Below are 23,342 nucleotides of genomic sequence, written 5' to 3'. Positions count from 1 at the left end.
ACCCTTAGAGACCAACAGACGTTGTCTGCATTTTCCATCAATAATCCCTCAGATGTTATAGATCATGTTTTGTAAAGCTAAACACAAGATGATAAACGATAAGCCTTTTGCAAAGTTTTTTTTCTTTCAAATTTGCAATGAATAATGGTGTACGCAGCAATGAATTTAAATACAACTGCTTAGTGTTGGCAAAATATTTGCAGTCTGCAAAATAAATGATCAAATGATAAATGTGCTCCACTAGCAAGAACATCTATTTATATTTTGCTGTTCAGTCTGTTTGTGTCTATTAAACGTTAGGCAACTCGCATGACCGAAAGGAAGGTTTATGGTTTTTTTAATGCACCAATTTAAATAGAGAAATCTGCGAAAATTTGAGAACAAATAAAAATAGCGATAAAACGGCTATTATTTTCAAAGAAAGGGGGAACCCTTTAAAGCCCATATGATTTTAAATTTTTTCAATAAAATTGTTAAGAAACATCTTGACCATTGCAAATTGCTTATGCATTATTATTCATTTAATACTGCACCTTTTTAACCTTTGTATGATCATTTTTGACTGAGATATTCAATTTTTTCCGGTTTCAAATTGACTGACCGAAAGTACTGAATCAGTTTAGCACGAAATCAAATTTTGATGTACCCTGTCATGTCCATGCCCTCTTCCCTTTGAAGAAAACTTGTATTACATGAATTAAAATAATGTACTTTGATTTATCTGAAACAAAGTTTTCTCTTCTGTCTAATTTGATTCTCAATTTCTTGTTAAAGTTTGTTACACTTTCTTCATTGAAGATATTTTATACCAGACATAAGTCTGGTAGGTGGGAAGGTACCTGAATTCATAACTAGCACACCTAAAGATACTATTATTATTGTATATTTTATTCCAATTGATAAAAACATTGCTGAATTGTTTGTGAACCCCGCTATAGATGGTATGCGGGACTAAAGTATATTCTCCAACCCCTTCTTGAAGTACAATTCAGATATTCTTCCTGGTTTAAAATCAGTTCCTGCTTCATCAACGCATTATTGAACTTAGTTCATACAGTTTCCAAATTCAACAAAGGAATTGAGTCTTTGTCACAAACTATGATTTTCTAATCTCTATATCTTTGTAATCCAATGCCGTAGACCTTAGATATTTCAAACTATGAATTCTGTTAGATGAAAAAATCCAAGTTTTAAATATCAAAGGTTTACACCATCAGGTGGAAAAAATATAGGTATTAGAAAATCAGAGTTTGTTACAAAGACTCAATTCCTTTTCTTTCGATATATGAGAAGAAATATTACATCTAAAAAAGTGAAGTGTTAAGTAAAAACCTAACATAACCTGAACAGTGAACACTCATAATTTTGAACCAAATAAGCAAAATTTTTAAGTGCTTTAGTTTCTCGATATTCTGAGCAAAATCATTTATTGTCAGATTAAATAACAAAGAAAATATGATTATTTCAGAATACATATTGCACAATATACATATTCCCTGGATAATAGTTTCCAAGGTTAAATATCTATTTATTCATCTACAATAATCATCTTTACACCAGGTCTTTCATGTAGTATATCTATAAGTACCACATGGATATATATCTATCTAGACTATATAGTCGCGCCCATTCTCTATTTTAACTTATTATCGTGGCTTCAACTTATTATCTGTGAGCATCTTTTCTTTGTACAGTATAAAACAGCAACAAAACAAATTTGTGGATTGAATTTTTTTTTTCAAATTTTTTGAATTTCACAAAATTTGGAAACAAAGGAATTGATTCTTTGCCACAGTCTAAAATTGCCTCACCCTTATATCATTGCAACCTACTCGTGTAAACTTTTGATATTTCAAACTTATAATATTTGATCTAACAGAATCAATAGTTTGAAATATCTAGAGTGTACGACATTGTGTTGCAAAGATGAAGGGATTAAAAAATCAGAGTTTATGACAAAGACTCAATTCCTTTTTATAATACTGAGCATCTCTTGTTTGTATGTTTGGTTGTTTGTTAAATTGTATATCCGATCATAACTCAGAAACCCCTTAACCAATTTGTATTACATTTTTTTGGGGAACGCGGTTGAACCACGGGAATTTATATTACCTTAGAACTAAACTTTCCCTGACTTTATCAAGAATGTTAACCACCATACTTCAGTGTGGTTTAAGAGCTTAAAGGTTAAATTTGAAAGAAAAAATTTAGATAATAGGCAAAACTGGGCACGTTCTAAAGCTAATATTATGTGAAGAAGGTTAGATGTAAATTAAATCTTCAGTAAATCTTTCTAAAAAAACTTGATTAAATTTTGTAAACCGAACCAAAGTGAAACATGTGTAAAATTGATATTTATATTTATGAACCGATTTAAGAAAAAAATCAATTTTTCTGAGGATTCCTATTATCGAAGTTCGAAACTCTTGTGTGAGAGAACACTAATCTTCAATGCTAGAGCTCAATCTCCACTAAGACAAATTGAGAGATGAGTGTTTGATCCTTCATTTTTAGTTATGACCCTGTTGGGTTTAATCGAGTTTCGACCATAGGATATCCTACAGGAATAATTCTGATTCTTTGAACGATAAAAAGAACAGGATTTATTCACTTTCCAGTGATTAAGAACACAAAAGCTTTTTTCTCAATTGTCGTGCATTCAAGGTGTAATCATGAAAACTTTAGATATCCAAAATGTATCTTCATGCATTTTTTTGTATTTCAGACCCTGAGGTTTCCTTCGGATAGTGAAAAAGACATCCCTTTCTATCTGGATGGTGATCTTACATTCATAACTAAGTCTAGAAAAAGCTCTGTAAATGGAGAAAAGGTTGGAATACAAACTGTAGCTGGAATAGAGGTTGGAGCCGGAACTAAACTACAGACTGGAGCTGGAACTGGAGCTAGACCCAGATGTCAATACGGAAGCTTGGAAAGATATCCACAGCAGCAGCAGCAGAAAATTAGTATGAGACTTACTGAACCCAGAACCATCGGTAAGAAACCGGTTAGATGTTAAAGGGAGTGTTCGCGAAAAATGAAAGGGGGTATAGGCTTAATGCGATAAAAAAGCGCTTTTGATCGCTACTAATCTTACTTCTATCTGTTGCGTCTATAAGGAGAAACTTGTTAAAGACGTCTCATACCGAATAACTTAGCGCCCATACAAATTGAGAAAATTGCATTATACGACTTAGACCGTAAGAAAATCAATTTAATTTCAAACAAATCATTTAGATATTACAACCTATAGTCATCGATTATCTTTCGCCACATTTGTATATAGTTTATATTTTATAATATTTTTTAATTAATTTTAAATACAAAAGAACTGAACACTATAATCTTTACAACCTGGACCTTGATGTTTAAAATTATGAATTCTGTTCAAATGTTAATGCAAAATTTAAAAAAAACTACACATCAAGATTAAAAACAAGATAAATGGTTTTTTATTACCATTTTTTGTTATAAATTAAACCCCTAGAAATATACAAAAGAAACAAATGAATAAAATTAAAGAATAAAGCTATTCAATGAAAACTTTCTTTTCCAACTTAATGTTGAACATAATATTTAATTGTGAAAGAAAAGTGGGTCATTTCCGGTAACACTTAACATTTTTTTACGAATAAGAGGAATTTGAAAACAAAATTTCATCCATTAAGCAAACTATTGACCTAAACTTAAATTAATAAAATTAGGCTTTTCGGGACTTTCGCGCCCACTTTCTATTTCAACATGCAATTGTAACTTAATCTGTGAGCATTTTCTCTCTGTACAAATATAAAACAAAATCAAAAAGAGTTCGCGGATTTCATAATATTTTTTATCGCATTTTTTAAATTTGACAAAAATAAAAAAAACTATTAAACACAAATCTTTAAAATTTGATCATTCATAACCCTTCCCTGGGGTCACGCGATGTCTAACACAAAATTTGGGCCCGCGGTTCAGCCGTTTTGACGTTTATTGCATACAAACAAACAAACACCCACCCAGACAAGCAAAGTATATACATAGGTGACATACCCTATCCACAACGGCAAAGTTAAGTTCTTAACCAGGTTAACCCTGAGAAAATGTGATCGTTTTTCTTTCTTCAAAAGATCTCACAATTCGCTGATTTTAATCATTTTCTCTGGTAGTGGTGCTTGATTCCGCAATTCACTTTTACTGAGAACCACGATTAAAAATGATTGAATCAAGGATAAATCAAATAATGTTAAAATGTTAAAGTTTTGAATCAAAGGAATTAAGTTTTTACCACAAACTCACATTTTATACTCCTTATATCTTTGCAACCTGTCGGAGTAAACCATTGATATTATAAACTTAGATTATTTGATTTAACAGAAATAATAGTTCGAAATATCTAATGTCTACGCCATCGAGTTGCACAGTTATAGGGGTATAGAAAGTTTATCGAAGGTTTATATACCATCGGAATACAAAGATATACCAATACAAAATTGAAGTTTGTGACAAAAAACTCCGATTCTTAAGAACCAATTTCGATGACAGTCCCTTTACCTGTAGGTAGAATACCTGTTGTGCGATCAGCTATGAAAGCAAATGAGGAACATCAGTCCCAGAAGTCTGAAATAGGGTAATTATGATATTCAAAATTAAAATCATATGTTTGTTTACTTTGCTCAAAGTAAATAGTTAGAGGGCATTTAATTTCTCTTCTTTCAAGCTCTCAACTTCAAAGATTTGATTGAAGATGTCTTAACCTTTTCAAAATGCATTTAATTTGAAAACTTTAAAATTAAATTTGTTTTTTAGTTTTAATGGCAAACATTAAATTTGTATGTGTATTTGAACATCTTAGTATCTCTTAGCCTAAATCGCTTCATAGTGACCTTAAAAGTTACACGTACTGTTTTCACGCACAAGTTTTCAGTTAAATCCATTCTGTTCGAATTTTTGAAATATTTTCATTGAGTTAGATATAGAGAACACAATGTTAGGTTCTCTTTTAATGAGTGTGTAATGAGTGTGTAAAACCATTTCTTTAAAAAAACAGAACAGAAAAGAGTCATTGCCACAAATTAAACTTCTAATTCCTATAACTATATAGCCTGATGTTGTAAACATTTAATATTTCAAACTTAGACTATTTGATCTAACGGGATTCCTATTTAAGGTATATGATATTTGGTTGCAAAGATATGGGGAACAGAAAATCAGAGTTTGTGGCAAAGACTCATTTTTTTCATGTAAAGAATAAAAAATTTATTTTTTAGGGAAAACATTTACCTGACAAGTAGCCCCGGGGGATTCTCAGGTAAAAAAATTCCTAAGAAATCTAAAAATCTAAAAAATACACTCGAAGACAGAGGAGAAGATTAAATTTTAGCGACATTAATGATACAATTTTGTGATTCGTTACAGCTCCTCTTTTTTCTGTATACTAGTTTGAGATAAGCTATTTTTTATCAGTTGCTTACCTTAAATATAAACAGTATTGTTCTCAATGTCTCCTCGGTTAGAGAAGTTATAATTATTGAAACATTTTACCAATTTTTCATTTTTGTATAAAAAATTTATTATTCATAATCAAAACTGATAAAAGTAATTTTGAGATTTAACAATTTAATACAATATTGAATAATTAAAAATAATTTTAAAAGTTTCAAATTCAGATTGGAAATTTGTCATTATCCATAAATTTAAATAACAGCAACTTTATTTTTCAAAATTTAACAAAAAAAAGAACAAAGGTTTTGATTTTGAAGTTATCTTCTTTGATTGTGTACTTGTAGACGGAATTTCAATATTTTGAGTTAGAGAAATAATATGAGCTCCGTTATCCTTGTTCGGAGAAATGTTCAAAGGGTACCGTTGTGAATCGGACATGTTTTTCCGAAAATCACTTTAATAAAGAATAGAAACGCTTAATCCTATAAATGCTGGGGGATCTGAAAGCATGTATAGCCTGGGAAAATACCTTAGAGTAAAGGTATAGGGTTGCAATGCATGTTCAAGCCGAATTTGTCCAGGCCAAGCTCACTGAAAATAAAATAATACCGCTAACTTTAAAAGTGCAGGTGCTAAGAAGGTTTGAAAAAAATGCCAAATGGGGTCGGAAAAACGTAAAATATATATTTTTTTATAAATATTGATTCTGTAATCTGTTTTACTTTTTTCAAAGGCTATTAACTATATACGAATGCGTCGAAAAATAATCGATGACTACTGTTTGTAATATCTGAATTTTTTGTTTGGAATTAAATTGATTTGTTTACGATCCGAGTTGAATGTTGCATCTTTCCGAATTTGTATGGACGCTGCGTTCTTTTTTGTGAGTCGTTTTTAACAATTTTCTTCTTATATACTCAACAGATAGAACTTAGAAGTAAGATTAGTAGCGATCAAAAGCGCTTTTTTATCGCATTAAGCCTATACTCCCTTTCATTTTTCGCGAACACTACCTTTAATAGCACTTGAATTGATAAGTTAAGATTTCAAACATGTAAGATTTCAAACATAAAATTTACTTTATTTGACTAATTAATATTTGAGAATAGAAATGGTGAGAGTATTCCACAATTTTAATTTCAAAGAAAAATAGCAAAAACTTTGATGTATTATTCTAAATTTGCCGTGCTAATATTTTCGCATCTAAACTTTTATGATATCATTAATTCCTTGTTCTAGACCCAGGCTTAGAATTCATAATGAACACAATTCAAGGCAGGCAGGGAACAAAGTTTGCATTAATTTTCAAGCAAATTGGGTTTCATATCAAATTTAAAATTTATTTTTCAAATATATATATATACATTTAATGAAAAGAATGTCTGACGGAAGAAAGGACAGAAGGACACAATTTAATCGGGTCGGAGAGTTATATTTTCTCATTAGCAAAGTCATTAGCAAATCAACGCAAATGCCTCGATAACAGTTGTTTTTATTGTCTATCTCAACTCAATAGTTAAGTTTAAGGAAAATTAGTTCGCAAGATCAATCTGCATAATTAGGTTTTCATTATGGTTTATAGGGTACACCTATATGTCAAGTTTTTAATGATAAGACAACGGCGCAACACAAAATGTTTGAGTATACATTTTTTAATCATTCTTGAGGAAAACAAAAATAGAAAGACTTTGATAGCGAATTGGAAACAGGATTAATGATTTATAGTTTTTGTTTTGTATGCGTGACCTTTGGACACAACCTTTAACAATTTAATACAATATTGAATAATTAAAAATAATTTTAAAAGTTTCAAATTCAGATTGGAAATTTGTCATTATCCATAAATTTAAATAACAGCNTATTAATATCTGAAAAAAAAAATTTGCAATATTATTAGAATAAAACGGGAAGCGTCTGGAAAAAACGGAAGTACTAAATAAAACAACAATTCTTTCTTTTTAGTTACAGACCTGACTCCGCCTCCCAGCAACTTTTGTGATGATGTAAAATTCAAAAGTGATCTCTACACTGAACTTTCAGAGCCAGATATTTGTAATTTGACCCTTAATACAGATCCTTGTATGAGAACAGAACCGATGTATTTAGACTCTCTGAGAAAAGATACAATTACTGAAAATGAAATTGAGACGATGCCAAGTAATTCCCCTTTCTTCAGTACATACACCAATGTGAAACTAGAAAAACAGACACATGAGTCAGACTTCTATATACCTATTCGTGATATTTTGAATACAACAGAAGAGAATGTTCAAGGTTTAGGAGCAACGGTAAGATACTTAATTCTAAATAACTTAAAGGGACTGTAAGCGTAATTCTAAGTGACCCTCCATGCAAACACGGCTAAGTCTTATTTACATCGGCACACCGAACAATATGGACGATTTTACCGTTCTTCTCGGTTTAAAAAAACTGTGCACGGAGGGTCACTTTTAATTACGCTTACAGTCTAATGAGGATCTTCAGGTATTTAGATGTTTAAAGAGACTGTTAACATAATTACAAGCGGTCCTTAATTTAGAGCGTTATAAGGCCATTTTATCGAATTGACAATAATGGAGAATTCAGCGTTTTTGTATTTTAAGAGATTTAGATATCTCCTTTTTTTCTGCTGCGTAAATTGGCAAAAATTAGTAAATTTTTCTCACATATGTAACTCTGTAAATAAAATAAATTAGGCTTACAGCCTCTTTAAGATTTGTGAGTAATAGAAGATATTAATTATTGATCACAGTATTCTGAATATTCCTTTATCCAAGATAATTTTGAAGGTGCTCTGATTCTAACTATAAATTCATTAAATAGTTCTTTCTGGATTTTAGTTTGAAAATTATATCTTTTTAGTTTCCAGAGCTGCACAAAATTAAACTTTATCTATCAAATCTTTCTTAAAGAATTTAGGAATAAATTCTAAGAATAAATTATATTTTAAAGAAAAAAACAGTAATTTCTAACTATACGAAAACGATCAAGATAAAATAAAAAAGATTTGAGAGGTTAATTGTAGAAAAACTAATGCAGATAACGTGATATTCATGACAATCGTCTTTTCTTTTTGAAATAATTTGCAGCATTCATTTTACTAATATGATTCAAGAAACAATAATCACGCACTATAAAAGGCCCATCACTAGTCGCGAATGGTGAAATAAACTGATTTTGTGTGTTGGAAATGAAGAAGAATGAAAGTTTTACATGAAAATGTATTTTTTGAAATCTGATGACTTTGCTAAAGGAAGTATGATTTTAGTTTGTTACCTTTACCGGAGGAAACCTGGAGAAAAGTGGTGATTCAAGAATTGTCAACGCAACACGATTATAGATTTTAGACACGAAACCTTAACATTTTATTAGTAATATCAAGCTTATCAAAAGTTGTTTAAGATGCGAAATGTTTTTTGAAATTGTTCTTAACATTCAGTTTTTAATTTGAACAAAATATTATTAATTTTGTGAAATTTTTATAATGTCTTTTTTTCTAAATGTGCATACAAGATCGTCAACATAAAGTTTGACTTTCTTTAAGCTTTTCAAAATAAAATAAAAACGAGATAAAGCAAATTCTTGAAACGTTTAAAAACGTTTAAAATTATAAAATACATCGAAATCCACACTGCATTGTTATGTATCATTCTCTACAAAAAAAAAACTTGTAAACATAAATATATTAATACATTTTTTATAATTTAACAGATAAAATGCGATTTAATCTTAATAAATATGAAATTCCTTTTTTTACTAATTTTGATTATTTCCTGTAAGTTTATTATTAGTTACATGATAAATCTTAATAAAAACACGGGAACGATAATTGCAGTTCTGATTGATTATTCAGATGAAATATTTGCAATTTTTATCTTATAAGGTTTAAAGTCGTGCACTTTTATATCACATAGAGTAACAAAAAAGTGATATGTCAGTCACGTTAAAGTTTTTTATCAAAACAAAGCCCTTATATTCTTTTTTTTTTTGCTTATACTCTGCGTACATATTAAAACCAGTTCTATCTGGGCGGAATTTGTAAACAAGAATGCAAAAATATCAAAAGATCAAATGCCAAATGATCAAATGACGAATTATACAGTACAGACGCAGTACATTTCAATTAGGTCTACAAGCTAGAAATGTTAACAAATCTGGGTAAAATCATATAAACTGATCGTATTGCATTGTTTATCTCTAAACCGGCTAAATTCCCACAACAAACTATCAAGAGAAGAAAGAGAAGAAAGAGAAGAAAGAGAAGAAAGAGAAGAAAGAAAAGAAAGAAAATAAAAAAAGAAAGAATAGAAAGAGAAGAAAGAGAAAAAAGAGAAGAAAGAGAAGAAAGAGAAGAAAGAAAAGAAAGAAAATAAAAAAGAAAGAATAGAAAGAGAAGAAAGAGAAAAAAGAGAAGAAAGAGAAGAAAGAGAAGAAAGAGAAGAAAGAGAAGTAAGAGAAGAAAGAGAAGAAATATTTATGCATACCCTAAAATAATTTCTATATCATTTTTATTTCTATAATATTTTTGCAAAATAAGTAGCTGCCCCTACTGTTCAGCGTACACTTTTTTTTATCATTTCAAGAGTTTTTATCATTTGGCATTTGATCTTTTGATATTTTACAAGAATGGGTGCATCAGTGTTTGTTTAGTATCCGAGAAGTTAAAAGCATTGTATTTTGATACTATCAAGAGAAGAAAGAGAAGAAAGAGAAGAAAGAGAAGAAAGAGAAGAAAGAGAAGAAAGAGAAGAAAGAAAAGAAAGAAAATAAAAAAAAGAAAGAGAAGAAAGAGAAGAAAGAGAAAAAAGAGAAGAAAGAGAAGAAAGAGAAGAAAGAGAAGAAAGAGAAGAAAGAGAAGAAAGAGAAAAAAGAGAAGAAAGAGAAGAAAGAGAAGAAAGAGAAGAAAGAGAAGAAAGAGAAGAAAGAGAAGAAAGAGAAGAAAGAGAAGAAAGAGAAGAAAGAAAAAAGAGAAGTAAGAGAAGAAAGAGAAGAAAGAGAAGTAAGAGAAGAAAGAGAAGAAATATTTATGCATACCCTAAAATAATTTCTATATCATTTCTATTTCTATAATATTTTTGAAAAAGTAAGTAGCTGCCCCTACTGTTCAGCGTACACTTTTTTTTATCATTTCAAGAGTTTTGATCATTTGGCATTTGATCTTTTGATATTTTACAACAAGAATGGGTGCATCAGTGTTTGTTTAGTATCCGAGAAGTTAAAAGCATTGCATTTTGATAACTTTGATAATTAACATAAAAATTTCCTATGACCAGGATGTTTCATTCACTTTCAATGTGAAAGATGGATCCCATGTCAGGCTTCGACATCCGTCTTGTGTTTACATTACCGCCCAGAGACAGTACACTGCAGTACAAAAGATGCGTACACCTCTGAAATAACTTTTCTTGCATTATAACATTAGCGAGAGGTATGGCCTATTCACAACAATACCTTTGCACCCCTGATGTGGGTTTTCTGGGTTGACAATTGTTAAATTTCTAATAACATTTTTTCAGAGAAACCACAAATGAAAATAAACTGCTTTCAAAAACGAAAACATGAAATCACATGAAATTGCGTTTACAGACTCTTTTCTCAGAGTAATAGCTGACAATTTATATACTCTCATATATATAGTAGATGTGTTTAGAGTATATATATAGAGTACATATAGAGTATATAAAGAGTATTTATACTCTAACCACATTGAAACATTTGATTTGCAATCCTTGTGTAAAGGAAATGTTTGGTTTGGAAACTTTTGGTAAATATTTCATGAATGCAGTTTTATGTACAGTGATATTTACACTATAAAGTCATCGATTTTTTTTGTATATTTAAAAGAGTAGAAAAATAAAAATATCTTAATGGCAAATTTTAACGAATATTAAAAATCCTATTTTGGCAGTCATCTAACCTTTTGCTGTCAAATAAGCGATTTTTGTTGAAAATAAGCGATTTTGTGTTACTTATTGAGCAGCCATGTAACTTTATAAAATTAAACAATTAAACTTTATAGAACTGACCAATCACAAATTTTCTGATTTTTCCATTTATAAACTTTTGATTTGAGAGGAAAAAAGTATCGCAGATATTGCTCTCGACTTAATTCTTGAGCTAGGCATCAAGCTTCCGAAAAAAAATCAAAGAATCATTTAAAATATACAAAAATGTAAATTGCACAATGCACAGGTATAAAGCACAAAAAACATTTGCGCTTTTTATTTAACTCACTCTGTATTTAGGTAGTAAAATAAATCCCTACATCGCTATTCGTTGCAGCCAAATGATGTAAAATTTTGACATTTAAAACTAGGATTGTTTGATCTTCAAGAATTCATAGTTTGAAATATCGAAGGCATACGAGTTAGGACATTGGTTTGCAAAGTTTTAGGAATCAGCAAATCAGAGTTTGGGGCAAGAACTCTGTTCCTTTGAATGTAAAATTTATTTTAAATATAAAGATACTGACATTTCATATGATTTGTTAAAAGCTAATTCTATGATTTTATGTTTTTACTCTCTCCAACGTACCCGACCATTACTATTCATTCATTTATTCATTTATTTAGTTGAATACAATACTTCTTCTTTAAATTGATAATAATGAAGTATGCGCAAAGGTATTGAGTCTTTGCCACAAACTTAAACTTTCTAATCACCATATCTTAGCAATCTTATGGAGTAAACCTTTGATATACTTAGATTATTTGATCTAAGAGAATTTATGGTTTGAAATATCAGAATCCTACGATTTGGTTGCAAAGAAAGAAATAGAGATTAGAAAATAAGAGTTTGTGGCAAAGGCTAAATTCCTTTGGGTTTGGTCGTTTTACCTAACGTTAATATTATATAAATTAACGTTATTATTACATACGTTAACTTTAATATTACATAAATTATCGTTATTATTACATAAGCTAACGTTAATATTACATAAATTATCGTTATTATTATTCAGACATGAACATCAGACATGAACATCAGACATGAACATCAGACATGAACATCAGACATGAACATTAGACATGAACATCAGACTTGAACATCAGACATGAGCATCAGACATGAACATCAGACATGAACATTAGACATCTACATCAGACATGAACATCAGACATGAACATCAGCCATGAACATCAGACATGAACCCTAATAGCTTACACTGTGAACTAGACAATTGGAGGTCAAATTTATGCGATTTTGTTGGTAGGACTTTGTGACCTTATAGCTCCTCTAGTTTTGATTTTATTCAGGAGTAGGAGAACAGTAAGTTTATTCATAGATCGTATGCTACAATTTTAAAGCATTTTTCTTATTTTCAATAGCTCTTTAATATGCAAAGTTATGATTGAAAACATGTAAGACTTAATTCTTCAGTGCGATTTAATGTAGTGTTAAGTTTCAGGTTAAGAGCATCGTGAATTGTTCAACCAATCATTTAAAGGGACTGTTGACATAATATCTAAATACCTGCCATTTAAAAGTACAGTTGACATAATATCAAAATACCCACCATTTAAAGGGACAGTTGACATAATATTTGAATACCCGCCATTTAAAGGGACTGTTGACATAATATCTGAATACCCACCATTTAAAGGGACTGTTGACATAATATCTGAATACCCGCCATTTAAAGGTACAGTTGACATAATATCTGAATACCCACCATTTAAAGGGACTGTTGACATAATATCGGAATACCCACCATTTAAAGGGACTGTTAACATAATATCTGAATACCCGCCATTTAAAGGGACAGTTGACATAATATCTGAATACCGGCCACCATTTAAAGGGACTGTTGACATCATATCAAAATACGCGCCATTTAAAAAGCTAAAGAAGCCTGTATGATTATACCCTTTAAGCCTTTGTCTGCAGAACCTTCAGAAAGATATTAATGTTTTTCTACTCGGAAAAATTAAAGAATTATGTCAATGATCCTTCTTCTTGCTTATGCTGCATAAATCCGCAAATCACTTTATAGAGAAAATGTTTTTTATTTTCAGAGAGAAAAACAAGGATTGCTCCATAATCTTTGTTCGGACAAAGGTTTAATAAGAATAATAATTCATTTTAGTAGAATTCGCGTTGAAATAATTTTGAATTTTGTTGAAGAATCAAATTAACAATTTATCCAAAACTCAGAGTTGACATTTCCCGAAATCATGATATCTATTCGTACTTAAGCAAAGTTGCAAAATATTATTTGTTTTTGGTTTATTACTCAAATAAACTTGATGCATAATCAATACATCCACAAAGACTGAGTGAGATCAGCATAGAAATGAGTGATTGTAACATGAAGCATATTTATACCAGCATAATATGAAAATTGGAAAAGAAATATAACTTTTTGTTATATAAATAATTGTCAATCATTATCGTTTATTCATTAAATTAGTATCTTATACAATGCTTCCAGAGCACTTAACTCCTATATTCGATTTTAATTTTAAAGGAATTGAGTCTTTGTCACAAACTCTCAATTTATAATCCCTTTATCTTTGGAACCCAATGCAGTACATCTTTGATATTTCAAACTTATTTTAATTTATTCAACAGAATTCATTATTTGAAATATGTAAGGTCTACGACATTGGAATCCAAAGATATAGGGTTTAGAAAAGCAGAGTTTGTGGCAAAGACTCAATTTCTTTTCGCCTCTTAAAGTATCAAACAATAACAACAAATATTTTCGCGATTTTTTTGTGAATTTTGAAAAATCAAAGTTTTTCAGTGACATATTTTTAAAATTTTTTATCATCCCTATTAAACCATGTGGGGTCTCTAAACAAATTGTACCAGCGGTTCGGTTCAGCCTTTATTGGGTACAAACAAACACTCAAACTAACAGACAAGCAAAGAATTATTAAATAAGTCGGACCAGATTTTTATAATTGTTCTAGGATTAAAGGGACTGTAAGCGTAATTGCTAGTGATTCCTGCATGCAAAGATGGCTTTTTTATAGATATTGTCTTTTTTTCTATGTTTAAAAATGTTTAATTCTGTTAATTCCTTTATGTTTTCCTCATGGATATGTTTTCCTGCAGAATTAAGTAACATTTAAGACAAAGCTTGTAATTGTATAACGTCGTGTGCAAGAAAAGTATAAAAATTATGCTTTTATTATTGCTGCATGTTTTGTTTTAGAAATTATAGAGATTACTTGAAAACAAGTTTTTGAAAAAGTTGATTTATTGATACACATTTATCCTTATATTTAGTTTAAAATTGTTTACTTTTAGTTGTAAGTTGTAAAAGAGTGTCGTTTTCTTTATACTGCAGAAACAATGAAGGATATTTTCAGAAATAAACACTTTTTACAAGATACTTTATAAATGGAGGGTAACTTAAATTACGTCTGTAGTCCCTTTAATGATGCCTGCATAAAGTTCAATATATGTATGTCTTCTAAAAAGTTCGAACTTTCTTTGCGCTTTCCTAATTCGTAGAATTGCTCTCAAACTCAAAGAAAGATAAATAAATAGAAAACACTTTCTAATTCAGTTCCAGAGAAAAAGAAATTATTTATAATTTTTTTGAACTGATAATAAAAAGTTTTTATGAATGCTTTGTTTAAAGTATATAATTCAACTGTTGTCTCCAATGTCAGGGAACATTTTTACGATGATTGTTCAAAAATAAAAAAGTCTCGATTTCCAAGGGACTATTGACGTGATTTTAAGGGACTCTGGGAATGTCAGAAATAGAGTGACATTCCCGGTTCAAAATGGTACCCCTTAAACTATAGAGCGACATTCCCGGTTCAAAATGGTACCCCTTAAACTAGAGAGAGACATTCCCGGTTCAAAATGGTACCCCTTAAACTTATTAGCTTAAGAATGAAGTAGTAAAAAACTGTGAAATTTATGTTGTTGTTTTTTAATGTACGAATATTAAATGCTCAAGAATTAGAATTTTAAAAAAAGATGGACGCGAGTAAGCATTAAAGCCCCATTGAGAGGAATTTTCCACAGCTAGGGACTGTACTCCTTCCTATAGCTGCACCAGGCTGAAGATGAAGTCTTGTTTTATTCTATGAACATTCGCTATTCCCCTGTAGGTTACAACATGTGCAACTAAATGCAGCGCTCCCACAAACTGTAAAGTAGGGACCGCTGTAAGAGAGGTCCGTTCTCTTCTTAGGGCAGTAAGCAACTGCTTTGCCACAAACTCAAATTTTCTATTCTCTCCATTTTGAATTTCAAATTTTGAATTGTGTTAGATCAAATGATTTTAGTTTGAAATAACAAAAAAAAATTTTCAAAGATCTAAATATTTATTCAGTGATTAAAGATTAAAGATTTCATAAAGTTTTATAATTATCTCAGAGAAATTTTACCACATATTAGTTTTTTTGAATTCACTAGCTTTAAAACAGAGTCTATTCTTAGAATGCCAGTGTACACGTTCACATCCTGGTATAGATTTATCTGTACTAGGAAAACAGGCATCATAGTTACCGATTTTTTCCGTGGTTTTATCAGGACATATTAAACACGTAGTATCCTGACAAAATCCAAACATAGGATTCACAATATTGGATGGAGGATTCAGGCCAGGCGCGGTCCATCAAGGGGGTTTTCACAGTCAGGGCTGGATTTCTTTCATTCTCTTGAGGGGACTCTGATTTCTGCAGTTGGGACTCATCATCCACCTGGCGGGGTCCAGCTACCTGCGGTTGGGACCTATCACGCACCTTGGGGGGTCCAGCAAAAAAATTTTAAACATCTGATTGCAAAGAAATTTGAGTTTGTGGCAAAGACTTAATTCCTTACATTGATTTTGTCCCAAAATGATGATTTTTTACCCACAAAATCAAATTTAGTTTGTCGCCTTAGATGTTTCTTTCACATACCTTTGAATATATTTTTATGATTTTTGAAATATAAAGCAAACAGAGAAAGCTTTTGAAGTATGCAAAATCTCATTTAAGTTAAAATTTCAATGGATATAATCTTTACACCAAAAAAGTACCTTTCTAACCCCCTCTAAAATTGCCATAGTTGCCAAATCTCCTTTTAAAAGTATCACTTCAGCATGGTGTTACAGTTTTTTTACGGATTTACAAATTTTTTACAGTTTTTTAAAATTTTACATTGGTGTTGATTTTTTGTTTACTTTTGTTTATAACAATTGAATAGGAAATTTATCAATTTAGTCGGGTTTTGGTCTTTAATTAAAACTTGGTTTTTGTGTACTTTTTCATTTCAAACGCATCCGCCGACAAAAAAGACCGTTAGATCACCGTGAAACTTGAATGGATATTGGATACTCTGTATATAGTAGGTCAGATGAAGCCTACGGTCCCTTTAATAAGTTAAAGTAAAACTGATTATAGTGGTTCCTTACAACCTCGTGGTTTGATCTGGATACTATATTATTCAAGGTTGGGGTTGAAACAGTTCCGATTTAATGGTTTATCTCTTATCCTAGATTCCTGGAATTATACATTTCAAACTTCATTTTCCATTCATCCAAATCCAAACATTTTCCAATCCTCCAAATTCAAACATTTTCCAATCCTCCAAATTCAAATTATTTCCATTCCTCCAAATTCAAACATTTTCCAATCCTCCAAATTCAAATCATTTCCATTCCTCCAAATCCAAACATTTTCCAATCCTCCAAATCCAATTTATTTTCATTCCTAAAAATACAAAACATTTTCCAATCCTCCGAATCAAATTTATTTCCATTCCTATAAATCCAAAACATTTTCCAATCCTCCAAATCCAAATTATTTCCAATCCTCCAAATCCAAACATTTTCCAATCCTACGAATCCAAACATTTTCCAATCCTCCAAATTCAAACATTTTCAAATCCTCCAAACCTAATTATTTCCATTCCTATAAATCCAAAACATTTTCCATTCCTATTAATCCAAAACATTTTCCATTCCTCCAAATCAAAATTATTTTCTAATTATTTGCTGTTCATCAAAATGCAAAACTATTTTAACTCATCCTTATCAGAAAGTTTAAACAACCTTGAAGAGTAAAAAAAATCGTCATCACAGAGCTTATGATGCATAAATTAAGACGATTGAACTCTGACATCAAGAACCTGAACCACAGCATGCCCAGGAGGATCCTGGAGGAATGGAGAGATAACAAGAGAATAGGTATAGGGTTAGAATGCATGTTCATAGCCCAATTTTTCAAGGCCAGTTAATTAAAAAAGAAATTAGCGATAACTTTAATAGTTTATGTGCTATGGAGAGTTGAAAAAAATGCCAAATAAATGGTCAAAAAATTGTAAAAAATATACTTTTAAAAACAAATATCAAAGTGTAACACATGCGTCCAAATCCATTTTTCAAGGGCTTTTTAAATATGTAGTTAATAGATCAGGTTTCTTTAGTAACAAAAAAGTCATGGGCTAATTTAGATTTTTTGTACACATACCGGACTTTTTACCGCCCTGTACCCTACGTTATGCATTAAAAAAATACAAAAATTTCTTTTAAATTTCTATTCATTAAAAGTCACAAAATTTCACAATGATAGTGTCAAAAATGAGAATGCTAGGACAAAAAAACAAGAGGGGTGGGCGTCAAACGTCCCCCCCCCCAGCCTTTTTAGGGTTAACCTTAAAAATTTAAACCTGTATATACACTCATTTTCTTAAGACACCAGCCAATTCAAAACTTAATGACCTACAGATCTAAGTTGGCCAGCAAACGAGTTATATAATCTAAAATAAAGAACTCTGTGAAGATAAAAAATATTAAAAATCTGTACTTTAACTTTTTATTGACCAAAAAAAATTTAGAAAAATCAAATCTAATTTGAAATATAAAAGATTCAAACACTGAAAGCGCGCCGACTGTTAGCGTAATTTAACGTGACCCTCAATAAAAGATTTCAACGCCCGATTGACAACGTTGAAAACTTTGTCAGATCAAGTATGGAATAGAAATTAATGTTTATATCGTTACTAATTATTGTTATAGTTTTTTAACAAAAAATAGGGGTTTATAATTGATTAATTAATTATATAATTTTAATCCTAGAATGATGACAAAATTTTCCACATTATATATCAGATAAAGTATTCAAAGGTACCGTTGTTAATCGGACATTGCCATCTTTTCATCAAGGGTGTCACTTGAAATTACGTGTACAGTCCCTTTAAGTGTAAAGGAAAACTTATATTTCGAGGCAATCTATCTTTAGTTTAATGATTCAGGCTTTGATTTATTTACTTTAATGTAATGGAAGGAAGGAAAAGTTGAAATGGTACATTTTAAATTCTATTTCAAAACACGGAGAGCTAAGTTAGCACGCACTTTATACAGTTTCTAGTAAGGTGCTTATTTTGCAAGAGAAGAATTAGCTAAAAAATAGTAATTAAACTATTAAACATTAGGAAAATAACATTGTAATTTTTATAATTCAAATATGTTCTTTTTTGCATGAAAAATGCACAAACTACTGTAAAGAAAAGCCACGACTAAAAATAATTAGTTTTTAAAATTATAAACATTGATGTCTAATTAATCAAAGAAAGCTTTTAAGGGTACTGTTGTGAATCATGCATTGCCATTTTTGCATGGAGGATCACTTTAAATTTTGCATAAAGCTCATATCCTCCTCTCCTGTGTATCAACTCATATTGCCTGCATGGTGAATGTATATTGTATATTGTATATATTTAAGTGTGTACCTCAAGAGACATTTCTGGATAATTAACTGAACTCCAGGGACGCATTATGTATACTTGAAAGACCTCAACAAATACCAATAAAAGTAAAGTCTATCAATTCCAAAAGCATTCAGATTTACTGTAAATATTATTTATCGCATTTTTAACAACACTTTACCGACCATTTATGATTACAACAACAGAGGGACGTTAACAAAAGATTTCCGTTTCTTGAAACAATTAAGTAAAATAATAACCCGCTCTGCAAAGTTTCCGTGAAAAAAATTTGCACATTTTCATCTCAAAACATAATCAAATTCTGTACATATGATTGAAAGATGTATGAAATATAGAATTCTCTAAATATTTTCATCTGATATTATATAAATATTTAAAAATATTGGAAAATTTAATAAAAATAAATTATCAAAGTTAAAAATATGTAGTTGATTCCTATAGGATAAAGGCCCATTTTTTTTGGAAGATGGTCCATATATCCGGCCTCTGTAACCATTTGAGACTGTGTAGTGTGTGTGCATCTTCAAGTTCAGAAGAAAGGTAAAATTTAGAAAAAAAATGGTGTCACCCATAATGTATAAGCAGTGGCGCAACTAATGGGGGGCAAAACGAGTTTCGCAGATATACATAGTGAATATGAAATACATGAAACGGCACTAGGAGAATAGACATTTTTTTGCCGCTTCGATCATGTTTAATTAATTCACCCATATCGTTCATTATATTGTTTTAAACACAAGAACAAATCCATGTAGATATTGTAAGAATTCGGTATGTTATTGAGCACAGAGCCAACCCTTCAACAATTAAAAAATGCTGTTTTTTTACTTCAAATCCTTAAAACAGCGGTTTTTTTTGGGATACAAATTTTCGATTTCTATTTCGTTCAAAACTTGATGATTCCTTGAAAACAGTGTATGGAATGGATAGATACATAATGGAGTTGAATAACTACATTGCATCAATTAAGTTTACTTTCATGAATCATTACAGATAATTTGGCAATATAAACTAAAATTGTCTACAATATAATGAAAATTTGGCACTTTTGTTAGAATTCTATTTTTAGCTTAGTGCCCATTGATCTTCAAATAAAAAAATAAGTTGTTTGATTTGACTTTTTGCTTAGCTTTGTCTAAATGCATTGCTTTCAGAAGTTTAGATTCGATAAGCCTTTAAGAGGTTGCTTTGTAAGTGTATTTATTTCATTCAACTTTTCTTTAGGGCTGGGTAAGAAATTTTTTTATTTACAAATATTTTAGAAATGGTGCCAGCCGTAAACAAGCCGTTAACAATTACTTCAATTGCGGGACGAATTGGAGGAAATTAAAATATCAGAAGACGTAAAAAAACCATTCAAAAAAATTTGAAGAAGAAAAATTAACCAAATTCGCCGTTATTTTAAAAAACATCCGTTTGTTCTTTTTTATTTTTCTTTTTAACGGTTGTTGCTGTTCCGTAATGAAAACTTGCCTATATACCTAAGCTTTTCTTTCTTTCAATGGAAAAGATTTAAAAGACAGAGTGAACGAAATTGTTCCAATATTTTCAATACTTTTTCAATCTCTCCAGCTAGAAAATCGAATTTTTAACCATATTCCTGCTGATGGGGGGNTCAGGTACCCCATCAGGTGAAGGGTTCAATAAATGTACAATTGAATGAATAAGTCGCACATAACTTGAGAAATAAACTTATTTACTGCTTTCCAATTCTACCTGTAATGATTTATAACAAATTGTTTGGACTGGAAGTTCCATTTTGTCTATAATGTTTATGATATGGTTTGCTTTATTTCAATATTTTGCCACTTAAAACATGAGCCCTGCAATTAATCATTTTGAATATGAAAAACAACGCTAAGCCCTTTTTTCTCACCATGAATTTAAAATTTGAATGCCAAAATTTTGCTAACAATCCAAAATGTATATGTACATGTACACGTACAACGGTACAATGCACAAACGTAGTGTTTTTTGTTTATACAGAGTATGAACTATATTTTAAATACTAAACAAGATATGATCACAACCTCCAATATTATTTTTTTTTATTTGATCTACTTTCCAAATGTGTGTTAATAAAAAAACACAAAACTCAAAATTAACAAACAAATCCAGCATGGTAAAAACCACCAAAAATCGTAGTAACAGGATCCTATTATTACTAATTAATTTTAAAAAATGGCAAAAACCTCTAAACCCTCCATGAAAAAGTAATTATGCCAGTGATATTATAAAATGACTGTTTTCTGGTACCGAAAGTCGAAACCCTGTTCATTTGTTATATATAAATATCAGAAAATGAAAATCGCAAGTATTCTGTTTTGACGACCTGAAGGGCAATGAAACCTAAAGCTTCATAAAGAAAGTTTGTTTGGGTGATGAATGCAATTTGTGTTTCCTGTTTTTTCGCTGAATTGTGGAAAGTGAATGTTTTAATGGGAAAATGAATTAGTTACGAAACCCAACCACCCAAAAGCAGATATTTGGCGATAATGAAACTTTCTGTGAGTTCAAAAGGACATGACTGTCTAGAGAAAGTATAAAATGATAAGCAGATTAAAAAAAACATTATAAGCCCTTGAAAGATAAAGTTACAAAGAATAATGTTTTGTCTCGGCGATTACTGGCATTTATTCCGGGTTGACTTTAGTTCGTTTTAGATAAAAATGGGAATCAGATCGTTAAAGGAGACTATAAATGGGAATCAGATCGTTAAAGTAAACTATAAATGGAATCAGATCGTTAAAGGAGACTATAAATGGGAATCGGATCGTCAAAGGAGAGTATAAATGGGAATCAGATCGTTAAAGGGAGACTAAAAATGGGAATCAGATCGTTAAAGGAGACTATAAATGGGAATCAGATCGTTAAAGGAAACTAAAAATGGGAATCAGATCGTTAAAGAAGACTATAAATGAATGATTTTTAAAATATCAAACCATAAGCAAACTCTTACATTACATTACATACATTACATAAAAACATACATCTTTGTATTTATTATTTTTAGCTCCAATATATGAAAATTTGCATATGGAGTTTTTTTTTAATGGATTATTTTGTTCATCCTTCATAGTTCTGATTCTTTATGAATAGATCCATTACCTGACATGTTTAGTATATAAATGAAAATATAGTTATACTATTTATATAAAACTGAATATTATACAGGGTGAGTAAAAAAGGGTAAACCACTGAATAGCCAGATCTTGCATATAATAAATAATTTGTTTGGAAATATTATTTTTGACAAATATGCTTGAATTTTTTGATTTTTTGCAATCTGATAGACCCTTTAAATAATCCACGAAACTCAAAATTAAATGAGTAAAGAAAGAAAATTATTTTTATCACTTCTTAAAATCTTAAACAGATGAAAAATGTTTTAATATATTCAAGATCTCGCTATTCACCCTGTGTGACCAATTTGAAATCTCTCTAAAACTGGTAAAAAACATATTTAACTAAAAATTCATTGAATAAAGACTAAATTTGTAGATTAACCAAATAACTGACAAATTGAAGTAAAGACGTCTGGCTTTATTACATTTTGAGAATAAACTGATTACTTGTCTCAAAATCTAGGCTAGTCATTGCCATTATTGATTTTCTAAATTATTGATTGTAAATATTTAGGGATTAGAAAATATAAAAAGAAAAGCATACGCTATTAGTCTCATATTATTTAAAATATGTTTGTATAATTTGTTTTTATTACACGCGAAATATAAATAGAAAGAAATTGAGTTTGTGCCACAAACTCTGATTTTCTAACCCTCATATCTTTGCAACTTGATGTCGTAGACCTTCGATATTTAAAACTTAAATTTTGTTGGATTAAATAGTCTAAGTTTGAAACATCAATGGTTTACACCATCAGGTTGAAACGATACAGGGGTTAACAAATTTGAGTTTGTGGCAAAAACTCAGTCCCTTTATGCTTTTTCCATATTGTTGTACATATTGTATGCTTAACGTTTAGCCTAGTTTTAATGTTAAGACATAAAAGAGAAAAGCTTAGCTTAAAGTGATCTCAAACTTTTATAAAGGAAACATAAATTTTCAAAGTTTTCAAGGAAAAGCAAGAATTCATTTTTAAGTGAGAATTTATGGTATTGTTGATGTTTTTTATCCCTTTTTAATGTTACAGTTTACATGTATTATATCAGAAGTATCTTCTGTACAGTTTACATGTATTATATCAGAGGTATTTTCTGTACAGTTTACATGTATTATAT

At 30.2% G+C, this 23,342-nt stretch overlaps 1 protein-coding gene across 1 annotated transcript; it reads left to right on the top strand.

Annotated features, from left to right (window-relative positions):
• The first annotated feature begins 2,689 nt into the window (after positions 1-2,689).
• Positions 2,690-9,095, top strand: LOC111715668 (uncharacterized). Its single transcript, XM_023491023.1, has 5 exons — positions 2,690-2,996; positions 4,540-4,609; positions 5,250-5,290; positions 7,387-7,712; positions 8,693-9,095. Exons 1-5 carry the CDS (start codon positions 2,705-2,707, stop codon positions 8,762-8,764), a joined length of 801 nt encoding a protein of 266 aa, XP_023346791.1. The 5' UTR covers positions 2,690-2,704; the 3' UTR covers positions 8,765-9,095.
• Positions 9,096-23,342: the final 14,247 nt, after the last annotated feature.

Source organism: Eurytemora carolleeae, unplaced genomic scaffold, assembly GCF_000591075.1.
Source record: "Eurytemora carolleeae unplaced genomic scaffold, Eaff_2.0 scaffold1844, whole genome shotgun sequence".
NCBI classification, from domain to species: domain Eukaryota; kingdom Metazoa; phylum Arthropoda; class Copepoda; order Calanoida; family Temoridae; genus Eurytemora; species Eurytemora carolleeae.
Note: the sequence above shows the minus strand (reverse complement) of the source record. Positions and strands in the feature narration are given on the sequence as shown.

Bases quoted from the DNA above. Each gene is read 5' to 3' on its own strand.
- LOC111715668 (XM_023491023.1), top strand. From the start codon at position 2,705: ATGCATTTTTTTGTATTTCAGACCCTGAGGTTTCCTTCGGATAGTGAA. The intron at 4,610-5,249 runs GTAATTATGATA...TTTATTTTTTAG, and splicing joins TCCCAGAAGTCTGAAATAGG to GGAAAACATTTACCTGACAA. The intron at 5,291-7,386 runs GTAAAAAAATTC...CTTTCTTTTTAG, and splicing joins TAGCCCCGGGGGATTCTCAG to TTACAGACCTGACTCCGCCT.